The sequence below is a fragment of the Anguilla anguilla genome, chromosome 7 (assembly GCF_013347855.1).
Source record: "Anguilla anguilla isolate fAngAng1 chromosome 7, fAngAng1.pri, whole genome shotgun sequence".
Lineage (NCBI taxonomy): Eukaryota > Metazoa > Chordata > Actinopteri > Anguilliformes > Anguillidae > Anguilla > Anguilla anguilla.
Window position 1 is genome coordinate 18444946 of NC_049207.1, and position 19484 is coordinate 18464429.

Consider the following 19484-nt stretch of genomic DNA (forward strand, 5'->3'; position numbering starts at 1 on the left):
AGGGAGAGCCATTACAGAGCATAACGCACTGACCCAGCAGGGAGAGCCATTATAGGGCGTAACGCACTGACCCAGCAGGCTGTTGACCACAGGAAGCAAGAGCTCATTACAGCACAATGATTCCACCGCACTCAGCAGAGGCTACTGCACCAGCACACTAGTGCTGCTCCTTCACTATGTTCAGAGAGGCCCCACAGCATTTCACCAGTCATGCACAGATCAGGCTTTCACAGAGGTCAGAGCACCGAGCCCGCAGTGTGGCCAGTGAGTGGGAAAGATTTACTCACATCCGGTCCGCCTCGCCCCCGTCGCTGGGCCCACCCCTCACTCGCCTCACTGTGTGCTCAAGGTGTGCTTCAGGCAAAGTGCAGAGAATGCACTTCCTGGAACACCCCGGTCCTGCGCTTCTCTGCGCAGCTCGCTGCTTAACCCTGCTGTGATCGCACAGGCAGGGCCTCCCCACAAGCATGCCGACTGACCAGCACCCCAAAAGGTCAGAAGCGGCTTTTCCTGCATTCTTCCTCAGGAAAGACGAATGATTTATTTCCTGCACAGCAACGCAATTTTTAAATATTTTACGACTTCAAGGATATGTTGATAAAACTGGTGCTTATTAGTGAGCCTGCTATAATAACACAGCTTTGTTTAAGCTGCATAACACAGTTACTAAGGTAAACTGAAAACAACACCAGAACATATCCAATTTTTACATTTTACAACAAAGGAACGCGAAAGGACAGATTTTATACCTCGCCAGCATTCAAAGTAGCGAACAACAGCAAGAAGTCACTACTTTATTGGCTGTGATGTCACAGAAAAGTCCTCAAGCATACACTGTTCCGGAGCCAGCTAATACACAACGCAAAGCGCCACATGTCCCGTGCGGATCCATCCCAAAACTGAGCGACCAAGTCGGACCCCTAACGGACCTAGCGCCCCGCCCGCCATTTAAAACAGGCTGTTCTGCCGCACCTCACGTCCCAGAACAGCTTTCACAACGGCAAATTACCGCTGCCTGTCAACCAATCACATAACTCAAAGTACGTGGACTGACGCAAAAGGAAAAACAGAGGACCTGCTTCATCACATCTGACGCAGGGAAATGAATCTGACATTAAGAAGCTGGTACACCCCAGGGGAAGCCCAGAGGAACAGAGATCCAGCGACTCGAGCAGCAGCAGGCCCAGAGCAGCAGCAGGCCCAGAGCAGCGGGTTACTGTAGGTCACAGGAGCTTGTACGCGTGTGTTCACCTATTACTGGGTGTGCACGCATTCCAACCATTCTCTACTTGGTGGTGGTGGGGAGGGGGGGGGGGGGAGAGGACACAACAGCGTTTTAGCACCCTTATGGCCCTTCTCATTACCGTACCGTACTGAGAAACCAAGGTCACAAGCTCTGGATGCGTTTACATTGATAGCAGAAGCGCACAGAGTATGGTTCTCTAAACTAAACTTCGCTACACCTCCAGACAGGTATCAAACAAAGGTACCAGGAACTATGGGGTGGAACTAGCGATCCTGTACATCGCAGATCGGCCAATCGCAAACTTCCTGTGAACGGTCACACCGCGCAAACCGTCCGCCTGGCAAGGCTTGCCACGCCTCCACTCCTCACGTTCGGAAGCAGTGACTTTTTGGAACTTTTGGAAGTAGTAGCGCTTCACAAAGTGATTGGCAGTGGAGAGACAATTTCTCAAAATGTTGTTTATTAAGGAGAGGTAAGGCTATGCGAAACAAAACAAAAAAAGTATTTCCTTTTATTTCGCCACTTCCTCCAAAATTCTCATCACTGTGGTTCACAGAGTTTGGTGGGAACGGGAACAGGAATGTATTCCGAGAACTACAGAGGTGCCCAATAGCTCTGGTTACGGATTGGTCCCAAAGGGCCACTAAAAGTCAGAAATAAACCCGAGCAGATTCAGAGTGTTTTTCTGTTGTTCTGCTGGAGCTGTGTGACACACTAAAGCGTGAAGTCCAGAGCGGGAATACCCTCCTGTGACAAATCTGGACTGGAGATTTTATCTGGAGGAGAAGCACCAACCACAGTAGGAGCACAAGGGAGCGTGTGGCAACAGGAAACCAGAGCAACAAAGAAACACACTCACATACTCACACACTTGCGCGCACACACATACACGCACGCAGACACACACACACACACATACACATGCACACACACTCACATAAACACACTCGTGCACACACACCCACACACACACACACACACACACACACAGCCTGTGTTAAAGGCTCTGTGGTTCCTGCCCATTCTGCACAGGCCCCATTAGGGTTCAGACTGATGTTCCCCCCAGCATGGGCGTGAGAACCCTGGCGGCGCCACCCCACAGCCGGTCTGCCCGGGGTGCGAGCAGGGCCCCAGAGTGGGGGCATCGCACTGCATACCACCGCTGCGTGACTCAGCCCGAATCCTGCCTGGAAGAGGAGGGTTTTGCAAGAGGTGTCAGCTCGACGTTCCGCAAAGCGGCGCTGGACGTTTCGCAAGCGAGCGAGGCGTCGCGCTCACGCCTCTGCGGGGCCCCCGCGGCGGGGACATGCCTGGAGACGGCGTCTCTCACCGTCCTTACGCCACAGCCCGACCGACCGACTGACTGACTGACTCATCTCATCACTGAGCGGTGGAAACACACTCACCAGGGTGCCCAGCAGCTCTGCTCCTCCCTCCTCTTACTTATTCATGATAAGGCATCCGATCACAAAATCTCCACTAGCTTTATATTTATCACCACACAAGCCTCTTTTACCAATCACACCAGCCCTATACCAAATTAAATTTAGCTAGTTAGCCCCTGTTTTCTGAGTGCGCACGGTTTGTAAAACAGCCGAAGGATCCCTGGATCACACACATTCGTCTCGTTCAGGGGTCCCAAACTGCACATGATCAGTACAGCCAGGGGACACGGCGGTGTTACCGCCTGGTTTGTGTGTAACGGAGGGCCATACAGGCCTGGTCAGCCAGGCCAGGCAGGAGGGAATGCAGGTACTTAAACACTACTGCAGGAGAGAAGAGTGGCACAGCCCGTAGGACGATCGACTCACAGCCTTATACGAATCCCACTCACAGCCATATACGAATCCCACTCACAGCCTTATACGAATCCCACTCACAGCCATATACGAATCCCACTCTCAGCCTTATACGAATCCCACTCTCAGCCTTATACGAATCCCAACCAAAGCCATATACGAATCCCACTCACAGCCATATACGAATCCCACTCACAGCCTTATACGAATCCCACTCACAGCCATATACGAATCCCACTCACAGCCATATACGAATCCCACTCACAGCCTTATACGAATCCCAACCAAAGCCATATACGAATCCCACTCACAGCCATATACGAATCCCACTCCCCAGCCATATACGAATCCCACTCACAGCCATATACGAATCCCACTCACAGCCTTATACGAATCCCACTCACAGCCATATACGAATCCCACTCACAGCCTTATACGAATCCCACTCACAGCCATATACGAATCCCACTCACAGCCTTATACGAATCCCACTCACAGCCATATACGAATCCCACTCACAGCCTTATACGAATCCCACTCACAGTCATATACGAATCCCACTCACAGCCTTATACGAATCCCACTCACAGTCATATACGAATCCCACTCACAGCCTTATACGAATCCCACTCACAGTCATATACGAATCCCACTCACAGCCAGGCCAGGCAGGAGGGAACGCAGGTACTGGAGCAGCTCAGCTGGACTGAGCCTAAGAGAGAAGCAGAGATTTAAAGTGCCCCAGATTTACTGGCAGCTGGCAGGCCGTGCTGATGGCACTGCGCCAGCGTCTGACCCGCAGAGCGAGCGGGGGGGCGGGGGGGGGGGGCGGACGCCATCTTCCACCAATACATCAGCAGCGGGGCGAGGCGGCTGCCCGCGGGACGGGGGGGGCTCTTGCCCATTATTACCCCAGAACTACCCGGCAGGGGGTTAAGCGAGAAGGCTCAAATTACCCGCTGACCCCCCTCCCCGCCCCCTCCTTCCCTGGTATCTTTCGGCGGGAGGGCCGTGTGCCACGAGGGAGCTGGCAGCGCGCGGACTGGCCCAGTTACAGACCCGCCACCTCCGCTTCAGCCCAGGAGCCTGCCGCTCCCGCCCTGGGCCCAGCCCCTCCCTCAGCCACGGAGAGACAGGAAGGAAGGAGAAGCCCAGCACACCCCCCCCCCCCCCCCAAACTCTGCTGCCCCATCCCTGGCCACACCCATCCGAATCAGGCGCCGTGTGGCTCCTCCCCCCCTCCCCCTCCCCACCCCGCTGGAGAGGGCTGGGGAGGTGTGGGGGGGGGGGGGGGGGAGCTCCGCCCTTCAGAGTCAACATCAGGAAGTACCAGCAGTGTGAATCACTGCCTAGATTCACAGCAGGGCTCAACCCAGCCCACAGCCCAGCACTGTGATCACAAGAGCTCCTGTCCACTACTTACACAACAGCTCAAACGCCTGTTAATGAACATTTAAAAATATACAGTACACATGTTTTTTTTAATTATAAATTTAATTTTCCCCCCTTTATCATAAAACAGCAGAAGAAGAATCAGTGACACTTCACTGAAAATATTCCCTATTTAAAGTGTGAAGGAGCACAGTCCTTACTGCAGCGAGTTATCGACACAGACCCGGAACGTCATGTGCGCTTCAGGGCTCAGGGTCGTAAATAAACAACGGAATAAACACAGGAAGTGGGGTTCAGTGAGCTTAGCATGGAATGTGGGTACTGATGGGAAATCAGATGGCGACTGCAGTACTGGCTAAAATATCAGCACCTGAAAGAGGCGGGCCAGGTTTTGGCAGGGCAGCTGTGATTGGCCACGGCGGGAGTGGGCGTCTCCGCTGTAGGAAATGGGCCGCAGGTCGTTTTCAGCCACAGGAAGGTGGCGGCGGGCGATGGCGGTGTGGTCTCGAGCCTCCCCTACGCCGAAGTCACAAAGCCTCGTCTGTGGCCCAGATACCTGCCAGCACCGCCGAGCGGGGGGGGCACAGGAAACACCTGCGGGGGGGGGGGGGGGGATTGCACACACTGACCGATTGTGACGGGCCGTTACGTGCCCCCGCCCCCCCCAGGCAAGACCACAGACGCCTCAACTACCCACTTCCTCTGGCTGCTGGCCACATGGGCCTCCTGTAGCTGACGGGCCCAAAAGCAACAGCACTCCTGATTTAAACACTACTGCAGGAGAGAAGAGTGGCACAGCCCGTAGGACGATCGACTCACAGCCTTATACGAATCCCACTCACAGCCATATACGAATCCCACTCACAGCCTTATACGAATCCCACTCTCAGCCTTATACGAATCCCACTCACAGCCTTATACGAATCCCACTCACAGCCTTATACGAATCCCACTCACAGCCATATACGAATCCCACTCAAAGCCTTATACGAATCCCACTCACAGCCATATATGAATCCCAACCACAGCCATATACGAATCCCACCCACAGCCTTATACGAATCCCACTCACAGCCATATATGAATCCCACCCACAGTCATATACGAATCCCACTCACAGCCTTATACGAATCCCACTCACAGCCATGTATGAATCCCACCCACAGTCATATACGAATCCCACTCACAGCCATGTATGAATCCCACCCACAGCCATATACGAATCCCACTCACAGCCATGTATGAATCCCACTCACAGCCATATACGAATCCCACTCACAGCCATGTATGAATCCCACTCACAGCCATATACGAATCCCACCCACAGCCATGTATGAATCCCACTCACAGCCATGTATGAATCCCACCCACAGCCATATACGAATCCCACCATGGCACCCTCTGAGCTGTGATCCCTGCTCTATCTATCACTTTCTCTGCTTTCTCACCGACTGAATAAAAGAAAATATGCAAAAATACAAGAGCAGGGTGGACTACCTGCTTTAAAGAAAACTATGACAGCTCCAACTACTATGACACTGAACACACCCACATTACTGTACATTATAAAACACACAGTACACAAATAAAAAAAATACAACACATTGGCTCAGCCTCACACCCGCCACACACGAGCTTAGAGCACACACAGAGAGAACCGGGAACCAAGCGGAACCCAGAGGGCAGGGTCAAAGGTCAAAGAGAAACCCAGTTTCCATCCTCAGGAGTCAAGAGCTTTAAAAATACATACAGTTAAACCCTGACAAAACCGTTACATCACGTTCATAATACCACGACGTGTTCAGAAACAGCCACACTAATAATACTGCCACTGTGACACCATGTTCAAAACCACAGTCAAGCCCTATGAATAAATTACAAGAAGACACGTGCAAGCATGCGGTGTGAACTACAAGCATTTTCGAGCAGTACGAACGTGACGAACGCCATTTCAAAAGGCAGCTCCGAGCAGCAAAAGAAAGGAAATAAAAAATGAAGCTCTGCGTGAGGCGGGACAGGAAAAACAGCAGCGACTCCATCACAGAGCCGAGCAGCTGGAGCAGGCCGCTCATCTGGGGCCGCTGCTCTGGCGGAGGGGATAAATATAGCCGGTAAAAACAGTGCGCGCGCGGCGCGAGCGTCGTGAAAATTACAGCGTGCGAGGCGGAGGAGGCGGAGGGGTGACGTAACGGACAGCAGGCGGCTCCGCCCCCGTCCTGGTGACTGGGCTCACCGTAGACAGGAAGGGGAGTCAAAACCACCGTGCTCCACCACGCTCCACGCCTCCCCTCACCGGGCAAGACAACTGCGGAGGAGGGACGGGGCAGCGGGTGGCCTGGAGAGGAGAGTGTGTGTGTGTGTGCGCGTGTGTGTGCATGTGCTTGCGTGTGCATGCGTGTGTGCGGTATATAAAGGAGAGGTCAGACGCTGTGTTCAAAGCATCATGCCCTTCAAAAGGGAGGGGCTTGGAAGAGCAGGGAGGCCGCCATTCAAAAGGGAAAAGGGGTGGAGCGAGAAGTACAGCACAGCATGCAGGGAAACGCCTCATTCTTCTTTGGCAACAGGTGGTGCTCTATGTTTCAGCAGACCACACACACACAGATTAATGGTGGAATGTGGCGACTTCAATATGAGCTGTACTGCGGCGAGCGAGTGTTTCTGAGCAGGGCTTCCCGGATCCACGGCCTGGACCCCCCCCCCCCCCCGCACTGTTCCCTACCGCACCAGCCTCCACGGTCTCCCCAAAACAGGGAAGCAGGCTGACCGCTCCCGCTGCTGGCAGAAAGGATCCACTATTCCCGAGATGAAGGATTTTCATGGACTGACCCAAGGAGAGAGACATCCAGCTGGATTTCCTGACCAAAGCCCAAGGCCTGGGTTCAATCAATCTGCATTTTACATATGAAGGCAGGTGCAAACTATTTTTCACAAAAACAATGGCAAGTTCATTGGTCGATTGGTGAACTGAGCAATACCTGACAGATTTGAATCATGAGTAGAGTAGAGTATGACATCAATTAGCCTTTGCACAGCTCGCCACATCCCTGCACAGCTCGTCACATCCCTGCACAGCCCGCCACATCCCTGCACAGCCCGGCACAGCCCTGCACAGCCCTGCACAGACAGCCCTGCACAGCCCTGCATGGCACAGCCCTGTACAGACATCCCAGCACAGCCCGGCACAGACAGCCCTGCACAGCCCGGCACATCCCTGCACAGCCCTGCACAGACAGCCCTGCATGGCACAGCCCTGTACAGACATCCCAGCACAGCCCTGCACAGACAGCCCTGCACAGCCCTGTACAGACAGCCCTGCACAGCCCTGCACAGACAGCCCTGCATGGCACAGCCCTGTACAGACAGCCCGGCACAGACAGCCCTGCATGGCACAGCCCTGTACAGACAGCCCGGCACAGCCAAGAACATCCGGGCACGTCCCTGCACAGCCCGGCACAGCCAAGAACATCCGGGCACGTCCCTGCACAGCCCGGCATGTCCCTGCACATCCTGGCACATGCAGCAGCGCCGTAGATTAGAGAATTCCTTCCCGTCTCCAGACCCGCTTGCATAATGTGGCAGGAGACGCGGGCTCAGACAGGGGAAGCAGAGCCTGTTAGCCGCTGGCTGAAAGCAGGCTCCAGCACCGGGGCTGAGGCGGCCGCTACCCGGCTCTCCGCGGCGCTAATTAGCAGGAGCAGCATTTGCTCTCATTTACAGAGAGCCGCGAGCGAGCAGCGGAACACAGCAGGAAATGAGAGGGTTCCTCTCCCCAAGTCCGGCTGCTCACAGGAGCTGAGAGAAAGCAGATGTGGGCCTGAGCCATACATCCCATAATCCCCTTCATCTCGCTCCGCTGCTGGGGGGTGGACAGACATCTCCCTCCCCCCCCCAACTCGGCAACAGGATTTACACACAAATGCACTGCACACCCTTCCCCTTCCCCCACAAACAACACAGCCACACAAAAACAACATAACCCCCACAGCGCACACACACACACATACACAAACGTGTGCACACACAAACACACGTATGTGCATATACACAAACAAACAAACACACTCACAAACAGACAGACACACAAACACACACACATAAGCACGCACACACACACGCATCCAGTCAGGCTCTCTGTTGTTCCAGCACAGCATTCTTACCCTGACATCACTTCCTGTGTGTTATAATTATCAGTGGGAGTCGGGAAGCGGCTCTGGGAACGTTCTGCTTTACTGGGTCAGCTTTCATTACCTTAAACCTCCCCACCAACACAAAGGCCAGAGCCCAACAACCAATCGGTCAAAGCACAAAATTTCCCTCGGCCCGAGGTCACACAGCGGCATTCCAGCTACTGTACTGAAAATACATTTGCGCAGACGCAGAAATAATACACATAGCAGCTGTTCGTTAGCCACATGACACGAAACCTACAAAATCTGGAATGGAAATGCTTACTAAAACAAACAGAAGCGTGGACGAACGGTGTAGCGGCTGAGCTGGTCCTAAACCGTTTGGGCCCGGGGGCACAGGCTTTCGGACGCTGTCGTCACGGCGACGGGAGCCGGTGACGGGGTCCCGGCGGTAAACGGCGCTGGCTCAGCTCGCCGGGGGGTGGGGGGGGTGGGAACAGTCAGCAAAGTGTGAATTATTGATGCTGTGTGCCATCAGCCACCCTCCCCCGCCTTCCAAACCGCAGCGTTACTTCACTAAGCGCTACTGCGCGATCCAAAATAGAAAGAGCCGCTGCCAGCAGGGCTCCCTCTCTCTCTCTCTCTCTCTCTCTCTCTCTCTCTCGCTGCGCTTGTGTAAGAGTTAAAGCCCTGCTCGATTCTCAAGCGCACACGTCACATCCAGCGCAAATTCAAACGGACATTTTTTTTTCACCGGCGCAAGCCGCTCATGTGACTGGCGGTGCGTGCTGTAGCCTGGCTGGCGTTCAAACGAGCCTTATGAAGAGAAACGCACAAACGGCCCTTTCAAACACAGTCGCACACGCGCGGCCGGACAGACGGACCCGGGCAGGCGACCGCAGCAGCACACAAACAACGCTTTAAATACGATCGGGTTATTTACAAACAGAACGGGTATTTACCCTATTCAAACTACTGTAAGCTGCAATACTGTTTTTAGTCATGAAAGTATCATGCGATATGATAATTCTCAGGGTCAAGAAAACAACAATGTGCAATATATTTTAGATCAGGCCGTTCAACATACTGCACTATACTCACGCAAAAGCAAGCCCACAAACTGTCACCATCTTTGGACACAGCAGGGCAACCCAAGAGCCCCTTAGGCACGCTCAGCCCTGTCCAGCTGAGCAGGGCCTAAACATTTTCAGCATGAGCCAGCCCCATTAGAACACTTTTTAAATGATGCACATGTCCCATTACAAGACACAGGGTGACCAGACACTGTAACTTACTTTTTTTATTTTTTATTCTGCAAGGAACTTTATCAAAGCAATACGTGTGGGGACCTCTGTAGGAGGAACTAGAAAGGACAGACGAAACTGCTGGGAAACAGTGTGAAGGGAAGAACGCCAACGCTAACAAGGACTTGGGCCCATCACAATACACAGAATCTCTTGCATTAAACTGAACTGGTGGGTATACTGTAAATAATTCAAGCCCCAGCCCTACTTTAAAAAATACACCGTCTTCACATTTCAGTGATGTCAAGCGAGGGCACACCTGTGCTCGGTCTCTCAACTCTTCTGCAATAACGAGAGGATTCCTGACAGCCACTACAAGCACAGCAATAACAAAGTCTCAATAAATACAATTAGAACCAATCACAAATACATGTCATAAGAGCTGCTCATGAGGAACACGGACACAGCCTCTCCTATCAGTGACATAATGGCTGTTTGGCTTCAAGCAGGGGACCAATGCTGATCTTGCGGCCCCGCTAGGCTAGCTTGTGAGCGTATAGGCTGCGACAAGGCAACTTGATCATTTTTAAAAGCAGCGATCACTTCCGAAGCACGTGTGGGTATAAACCAGCTCTAACGCTTGGCTGTGGTTTTCACCTGCACGCCTCGGCTCTGTTCTCCACTGCGCCTGCTCCCTCGCTCTCTTCACCGCAACGGCCCTGCAGCCCGCCCGGAGCGAGAGCTTCTGCCAAAAACACGTGCGAATGTCAGAGCAACGACGACAACACTGACCACTGACCGCCGATCAACCTCACTGCCCCTCCCCTGACCTCCGGCCCGCCCTGCCCCCCCGCCCCCCCCCCCATATCTGAAGCACAGTACACATCAGAGACACCAGTGGCTCCGGTGCAGCAGCACCATGGGCGGCTCGTTTATTCATTCTCCATGCTCGAGTGGAAACAGTATGGCTAACCTCACGCTTCTCACTTCCTCCTACGCTCAGCACCTCCGCACAGCCGAGCGGCACCTTCAGGGCCCAGGGTGCCTTTGGTGTGTGTGCGCTAATACAGGGCTGCTACCACATCAAGGGAAACTAGAGCACTTCAGAACTCATCTGTGCTGTGCATCCAGCAGGTCATCTCTTGCGTACCATAGAATAACGGCGTGCATCCAGCAGTTCATCGCACATGTACCATAGACTGTGTGCATTCAGCTTTTCATCTCTCATGTACCATAAACTGTGTGCATCCAGCAGTTCATCTGTCATCTGCCATAGATTAACTGTGTGCATCTAGCAGACCATCTCTCATGTACCATAGACTAACTGTGTGCATCCAGCAGTTCACCTCTCACTTACTATGGACTGTGGGGCGCAGAGTAGCCACGCTTTACAGCATAGCTGATGGACTGGTGAAGGATGCTGGGATTGTACAGACCCCCTGCGGTACCCTCATCAGGGCAGCTGTCTGTGAGTCACCACAGGCAGCATGTGCACTCACTCGCACACGCACACAAATGTAAAGACCCAAGCAGACAGACATACGCACACACACACACACACATATACCCAGACAATAAAGGAAAAACAGTGTTCAGCAGAGAGCCTCAGGTCACGTGTGTGTGTGTGTGTGTGTGTGTGTGTGTGTGTGGGCACGTGTGAAGGCTTCATACCTCCTGCAGCCCGCCAGGAGCCCAGCACTAGCACACAGAGCACTCACACCCCAGTGCACACACAGCTAAAACCACCGACTCAGTAACCCAAGAGCATGTTAATGGCCTCTCCCTCAGAGCAGAGAGCAGAGAGCAGAGAGCAGCACTAGCACAACAGCGCTCATTTACACAGCGCACGCTCCGCAGGACTTCTTTCTTTTTTCTTCTCTCCTTTTCGTAACCGGCCGCCGCGGCCCAACCTGACGCAGCGGCGCGGCCTAGTTTTCCTCAGCCGCATCATCACTCGCTGCTCGACGGCGCGAATCGACCCATTCTGGGACATTCCGCTCCGTGCATGTTCTCTCCTGCGCAGGACTAAAGGTAGCCCACATACACACACACACGCGCGCGCGCGCACTGAAATGCATGAACAGACATATACAGCCGCACACACGTGCATGAATGCTTGCACAGAAATACACAGGTGTACACACACACACACACACACGGGTCAGAAAGGTGACAGGCCAGAGGGGGTGTAGGGGAGAGAGTGTGGAACATGCTGTTTGAGGGCGTTACAAGGGGTACACCGAGAAGGAGAGAGGACACTGCAATCCTCAAAGGGGGGCAGGACTGAGCGAAGAATGGTGGAGCACTGGCAGCACTAACCCCACCCTCCACCGCCCCTCCCCAGCGGCAAAAGGGAACAGCCATTTCTCACGGTCATTCCTGCTGCAGCAGACATCAAAAAGAGAAATACAAATGTGTCCCAAGACAGAGCAACAAAGGACTATTTTGCAGTGCGCTTTAATGAAGAGGGCCAGGAAGTCAGGAACTGGGCCCAGGAAAGACAGACACACACTGCACCACCGGTGCAACACGGCATCACGCACAAGCGCATCTGCAGCTTCTCCCCAACACGAAGAGGTCTAGACGCGGGGATCCGCGAGACGCTCATGACACCCTCCTCTACATCTCCACAAGCCGAATAGCTCCATCCACCGCAAATGCACTCAGCTTCCCACGCAAACATGCAGGTAAGCAGCCATTAGGAACAGCATGGGAGAAGGGGAGTCTGGGTAATGTAGGATTTATATGGTTGGTATTCTGAGTAGAGTCCCATTAGGCTGCTGAACGGAGACAAGAGTACAATAGGAGAGACTGCCAGAATTTCATTTTTTAAAGTTTCAAAAGGGCAGTGCACTGCTCACACATGAGTAGGCTTAGCACACAGCCTTAACCACATACTTTCCCCAAAAGCAGTTTCCTTATGCGTACTATCCACATATAGCCAATAGCTGGATGTTTTATAATGCAAGTTAACGGCCATGCCCAGAGAACTACACCAGTGCCCCATCTGGGGTCTGAACCTGCGGCCTCCAAGTCAGAAGCCCAGGTCCCGCGGTGCGGGAAGAAGGAACAAAACGGCCACACACAGCGCCAACACTCCCAACTGAGCTCTGCTGTTCTGAATGAGATCAGCAACACCTTGACCGTCGTGGTCTCTGCCGCGCCGCATCCTGAAATAGCAGAACACCACCGGCACAGAGCTTCAGTTGCTCAACTACACGCAACGTCTCAGAGAGTCATTTCAAAACCGATCTGCCCGCCGGCTCGGCGCGACTCTTTGGGCACAGTAACGGCCGTGTGAAAGGCATCACCTTTCCCTCTGTGCGGCAGTGAGGAGGGACTCGGAGACACGGAGCGATGAAAGGGCTGTAAAAGTGATTCACATCCTCCACCACCAGCAGCCCAGATGACAATAAAGCATCACAGCTGCTCTCTGTGAGACGGGACATTGTCTAGAAAAAAAAATCATATTGGACTCTTCAAAAAAAAAAAAAAAAAAAACGGTGAATTACCAGTCAATGTCAACAGGGCTGCCCCTTTCCATTTTTCAGGATTGGGGGCTGCAGAATAGTTCTCCATATAGACTATGAGCATGGAACACATCATAGTGGAATTCCCCACCAAATGGGGCTGTCCCACTGTGTGAACTCTGCCTTTGAGGGTCCCCTGGCACAGCTGCCCTTCCCAGTACCAACCCTAGGCACAAAAAAATCTCCTAAGGCATCCCTTAATAGAGGGCAAGGACACTGTCTCGAGGTAAGGAATGACAAATAAACATTATTCTTAAGGCCTAATAAATAAAGACTCCTTTCAGAACTAGCTCAGCCATGGCACCTTTTAAATAAAAAAATCTAAATCAAGTATTTCCACACGTCAAACAAAATTAGGCTGGATGGCCTGACCGACCAACGACCCTAGAATGCAGCTCAAAGCGCTCTGACCGGGCTGTCGCTATAAAAAAAAAGGCAACGCGGTTGAACTGTGAAGACAGCAAAGCAAGGCAGCACGCAGAGGCACACAACGACCGCAGCTCTGTCGACATGTCCGCCAAACTGCGCCGCCGTGACAAAGCCTTTCTTTATTGGGAGGGCGGCTTTTCTCATTTCCTCCCTTGTGACCGGAGGAGGCCTGGGGTGCATGCCGTCACCGCCGGGATATCGGCTTCATCAACGCCTTCCCTCCTTCCCGAGACGACCAAAAATTCCTGGGCCTGGCCCTGCCCGCTTGGGACGCATCAAAACGCAAGCGGGACAGTCCATTCAATCAGAGGCTGAGAGATGGGAGCTCAAGGAAGCAGACATGATCCTATGCCATTGAAAGCCAGCAAAATCCAAAAACGACCACTGAATATTAAATAGTCACCCAGCTCTTATTTACTGAGCCATACCCTTTTCTCCTTGGAGAGGTTGGCCACATTTGAAAGGACCAAACGTGATCTCTGACCCTTGTAAACATACAACAGTCGAAACCGTTCTCACCATCGATCTGAACCCTCTAAATATTGCTGCTCCATTAGTATTTATGCTGTTCGATGACATTTAGCTGTCAATAGCGGCCGCCAATTCGCGCAGCAGTATTGGATTTTATTTTAACGTGTGGAAACACCAGCTCATGCGGTGATAAGTGTTCGCGAGGAAAGGGTCTCCTTCCAAAAACAGAAAGAAGCTTTCGATAGACACAATAAAAGGCTCCCATTATATATTTTTGTTCGTGATTCTTCTCGGGAGTTACTCACGAGTAACCCAAATGAAATATCCTGTTTGCTGCCGCGGAGTGCCTGAGGGCACTTTTTTTGGGTGTGTGTGGGGGGGGAGGGAGGGGAGTCATCCTTTGGGGAGGAGAAGGTGGAGTTTACAGGAGTGGATTCAAGTGGTCACGAGATCAAAGTGAATAATTATTTAAAACCATAGAAGTGTTTTAATGATAGTTCATTTATCTCAGCGTAATAGAAAACCGAAATACAGCCTCCAATTCTTGCTAAGCTACAGTAACACCTGAAAATAACCAGCAAGCTCAGCAATTCCAGGCGTGTATGGCTCGCTAGCGAATTTGCTAGCTGAAACGCGTTGCCTGGATACGTAACTTGCCCGATAGGAAACTAATTAACATTAAAATAAAGGCATTGTTTTTAATATAGTTCAATTTTGGACAACAGTAAGTGCTGTACGTCCAAAATCCTCAGCTAACCCACTTCCCGTTCGACATCCTAACCCGTTGCGACTCCAACGCCCCAACTCCTTGCGCAACATCCGCAAATTCGCTCGCTACAAATTTGCCCAATCCCCACTGACAACTAGCTAGCAATCTAACGTTCGCCATCACCAAGAGATAATTTCCTACACTTGGGCAAAGCCTACATTTAACCATCTGATGGATTTAAAATGTTAACTTACTGGGGTTTATGTCGGCAAATATAATCAGTGAACAAAGAAATTGCGTTCGTCCGAGCAGGATAATATTGGCGATGTGAGCTGTCATAAAGTCAGCTAACTTGAGGTAGAAATCTAGCTGGCAATGGATCTAGTCTAGCTACAACAGTTAGCTAACTCTTCAGACATATCGTAACGTTTGTCTTTGTCAACGAACCTGCTAAACTCATATTATAATTTCCAAAATAGTCCACAGATCACCCAAGCTAGCTACTATGTTAAGAAAAATCATAAGTGACAAAGCAGAGCGAAAGAAGCTAGTCTAAGACTTGCGGTAGACTAGTCTATTCACAAATATCTAGCACTGCAACTGGTTTTTAGCTCGGAATGAACTTAAATTGCTATGACAAAAAGGATACTCTGTTAACTAGCTAGTTAGCCAGTTGACGTTACCTACAAATCTGTATAATCGCAACGGCAGTAAAACCACAGTATTTATTTAGCCAGGTAATACCCATACAACTGCGTAACTGTTGTTGCTGTAATTTCTTGACTGAATCAAGCAATGCAAAATGGTGTTGATAGCGATTTCAATTAGCTAACTTTAGACTAGCTCGGTAGCTGGCTAACTAACACACAAATGTCGATCACTGCTAACTAACCAAATAACTGATGTTTAGTTGCATTGATAACGAGATATGAATGTGCGTTGGCTATGTTATTTTCATTATCATAACTCCAATGACGTTACTTACACTACATAAGATTGTTCATGTTGTGGCAAATTCTAATTAGCTAGCTAACGTTAACTTATTCCAACAAGAGATATTGCCCCACCACAGCGAGCTCTAGCTAAGTACCGATGTGTGCATTATACTTCTGTCAGAACAGCTTCCAGTGTTAGCTGTAAAACGAGATTGAGGACAACACAGTCATTTGATACCCACTCCAGAATCTCTGCTATGAATAACACTATATTAGCGCGTTGGATGTAGCCAAACTTGACAGGAAAAGAATGCAGCTAGCCTGCTAGCCACTTACAACACCTCGCTGGCTTGCTAGGCTGCAAAGTAGTTGGGCTAAACCTGTCGAAATGAAGACACCGATTATCGGTCTTCACTGAAGACGCAGCCTTATTTAGCTAGAGTTATAACAAAACATTAAGTAACATGGTTAGCAGAAATAAAATTACGTTGTTGATCGCGTCATGCTGCATTGTGGCAGCAAAACCTAGCATGCGAGGCTAGCTATAACAACGGGGCGAAGAACTGGCTAAAGCTCAGAGTAGACAATGTTAGGCCGCACTAAGCCTGGTGGAAGTGAAATGGGAGCCTGGGGAAGGCACAAGCAGCGTGTATTATCCACACCCCCGCCTCCCAGCATAAAGAGTAGGGAACGCTCTCACTAAATGAAACGCATCAACTGGAAACGAAAACAAAGCAATCCGAATGCTCTGAAAATAAAAATCGCTCGCAAGTTTAGATGCAGTCGGCCAGCTATTTTACATTAATCTGTCAACAATGTTGCAGTGCTTATTCAAGCTAGCTATCTTTCTGGCTAACCGGGATAGCAAACATGGGCTGTAACAGCCAAGTGTGAGGCTGTCTGCTCTCACCATGAAGTCACTGCCGAAGTTATCCTCTCCTCTCTGGTCCCCGGTTCGCATGGTATGAACCCCTTGAATGAACTTCCTCAGGATATTCGCCTGGTCCATCTTTCAGGCCAGCGTGTGCCGCGGCTTTCCCACGGTAACTTAAACGAGTCCACTAACGAAAATAAAATAAAGAATAAATAAATAAATACTTTTAAAATCCACAGATAGTCACTCCCACATGTTTACCACCCCATGTTTGTGTTGTCCTACGTAAAAATTAAATCCAAATAGATGCTTTCCTTTCGTCTTATATATTATGGATAATTCAAGAATAAAAAAACATGAAACACGGATCCACTTCTCACTCACTCCAAGCTTCTACATTCACTAAACTCAGACGCTAACTAGCTGGACCGCCCAAAAGCCGCTACGAAACATGACCGCCCCTAGATTCTGTTCTTCCAGTCTAATTGGACCCCGGCTGAGGTTTCTTGCGACGTAATTGGCCATCAGTTTATGTCAGTCAAAGCATGCCCCCACTGCTCGTTCTTTTGTACTACAGATCAAATGGATAGCGCGCACGTCAATCACAATGTCGGCATTAGTCGAATCTTATTGGTACAGCCTGACGTGAACACGATGACCCACCTGAAATGCTCCGCTAAAAGCATTCTGTCCTGAGGGCAGTAGAATTGACGGGATGTTAGGGGAAAGAAACGGAGGGATAAGATGTCAGACATTCGTGAAACGCCGTCTCCTGTTGGCCAGCCGAGTTTGTAGTGTAGTGTGGTCGCTTGGCTAATTTGTAAAATAAATCATCAATAAATAATTGACTTCACAGCGATGCCGCACACCGCTTTTCGTTAAATAGGATGACGTTAGAAGAACGAATACAGTGCTGAGTTTTTGTCTTCTATTTTGCATCTTATTAGGGTCGTCTGCTTGATCCCATAGTAACACACTCACTAGAAGCTATTTGGGAAAGGTAGCTGACATAAGTATGTTCGTTGCATACTTAATTTCTCGAACGTAACTTTATTTAGTAGAAAATCAATCAACCGTCAACGCTTGAGGGTGCGTTCTCTAGTTAATTACGGCTACAAACTAGAGATAAAATACCGAAGTAACATGAAGTAACAATGTACATCTGACGGTATGCTATAGAAGTGCTCGCCACGTGGATCAAATTTCTGAATAGTGACGTAACAACCCCACCCAGTCTCCTCGTTGTCAGTTGTGAATTACAACATCTATTACTTCTTGAAAGTTTCTTTATAGCGATGTGTTATTTATTCATAATTCGTCAATAGCAAAAATATAAACAGTAAAAAAAGATTTGACGCTCAATTGTCAAAGTAATCTTCATACCTGGCTAAATCTGCTGAAAAGAGTTGGGTATTGTAAAAGGTATGGCTAGTTGGCTATACACACACACACACACACACACACACACACACATATATATATATATATATTACATACACAGACGGGTGACAGATTAAAGGAAAACAAACAACATACAGTGACTTGGTATGGTGTTAGGCCACCACAAGCTGCCAGAACAACTTCAATGTGCCTTATAGATTCTGCAAGTCTCTGGAACTCTACTTGAAGGATGGATCACCATTCTTCCAAAACATATTCCCTCATTTGGTGTTTATGATGGTGGTGGAGAGTGCTGTCTAACACGTGAGTCCAACATCTCCCATAGGTGTTCAACTGAGGTGAGATCTAGAGACTGCGAAGGCCATAGTATATGATTCACATCATTTTCATACTCATCAAACCATTCAGTGACCCCTCGTGCCCCGAGGATGGGGGCATTGACATCCTGGAAGAGACCACTCCAATCAGGATAGAAATGTTTCATCATAGGATAAAGGTGATCACTCAGAATAACTTTGTACTGATTTGTAATGACCCTTCCCTCTAAGGGGACAAGTGGACCCAAACCATGCTATGAAAATGCCCCCCACAGCATAACAGAGCCATCGGACCCCTCACTGTAGGGGTCAAGCATTCAGGTCTGTACCTTTCTCTTGGTTTACCCCATACATGTACTCACCCAATTGTGGAGAATATGGTGAAGGATGACTTATCTGACCATATCACTTTTTTACACATCTATGTAGACCAGTATCTATGGTTTTTGCACCACTGAACTGAACTGTCAAATGTGTATTCGTCTTTGTAATGAGGAGTTTATGAACTGCAACCCTACTATAATATCCCTGTCTATGTAGCTGTCGATAAACTGTTCTTGTCTGATCACCTCCTGCATTGACATTCTCAGTCACCTGAGGAAGACTTGCTCTTCTTTTTTTCTTAACATATCGCACTAATGCACGAGCATCACGGTCATCAAATGTGTGCTTTCTACCACAATTTCCGACCCAGTTTACTGATGCCTTTCACGTATATCTAAATTCAGATACCACTTTATTGAAACACTTGCCAGTTGAGCTGTCGTTGTGACTGAAGCTCCTGCCATCTGTGCCCCAGTAATGAACCCTCTTTAAAAGTCACTTAGATCATTTCCTCTTGCCATCTTGATCCAAAATCAAGGTCAACTGGGCCTGCTTAGTATTTTTATACATGCCACAGAGCATGATAGGATGTTCATTACTTAACTGTATTATGCTGTATTATTACCTGTATGGAAGCATCTGTACTCTTTATGCTTCTTCACTCATTTATTCAGGTTTTTCCTTTA

General features: G+C 50.1%; 1 protein-coding gene across 8 annotated transcripts in view; it reads right to left on the reverse strand.

Annotated features, from left to right (window-relative positions):
• Window positions 1-17187, reverse strand: part of ptpn12 (protein tyrosine phosphatase non-receptor type 12) — a 51459-nt gene extending 34272 nt beyond the window's left edge. For 6 of the 8 annotated variants that reach the window (XR_004766171.1, XM_035426196.1, XM_035426195.1 and 3 more), the window contains exon 1: window positions 16793-17186. Coding sequence is in view for 6 of the 8 variants with exons in the window: in XM_035426196.1 (XP_035282087.1) it covers window positions 16793-16891 (99 nt within the window). In the remaining 2 variants the exon portion in view is untranslated. Of the gene's footprint in view, window positions 1-16792 lie in introns of all 8 variants that reach the window. The other 2 variants (XR_004766170.1, XM_035426194.1) reach the window with 1 other exon arrangement.
• Window positions 17188-19484: the final 2297 nt, after the last annotated feature.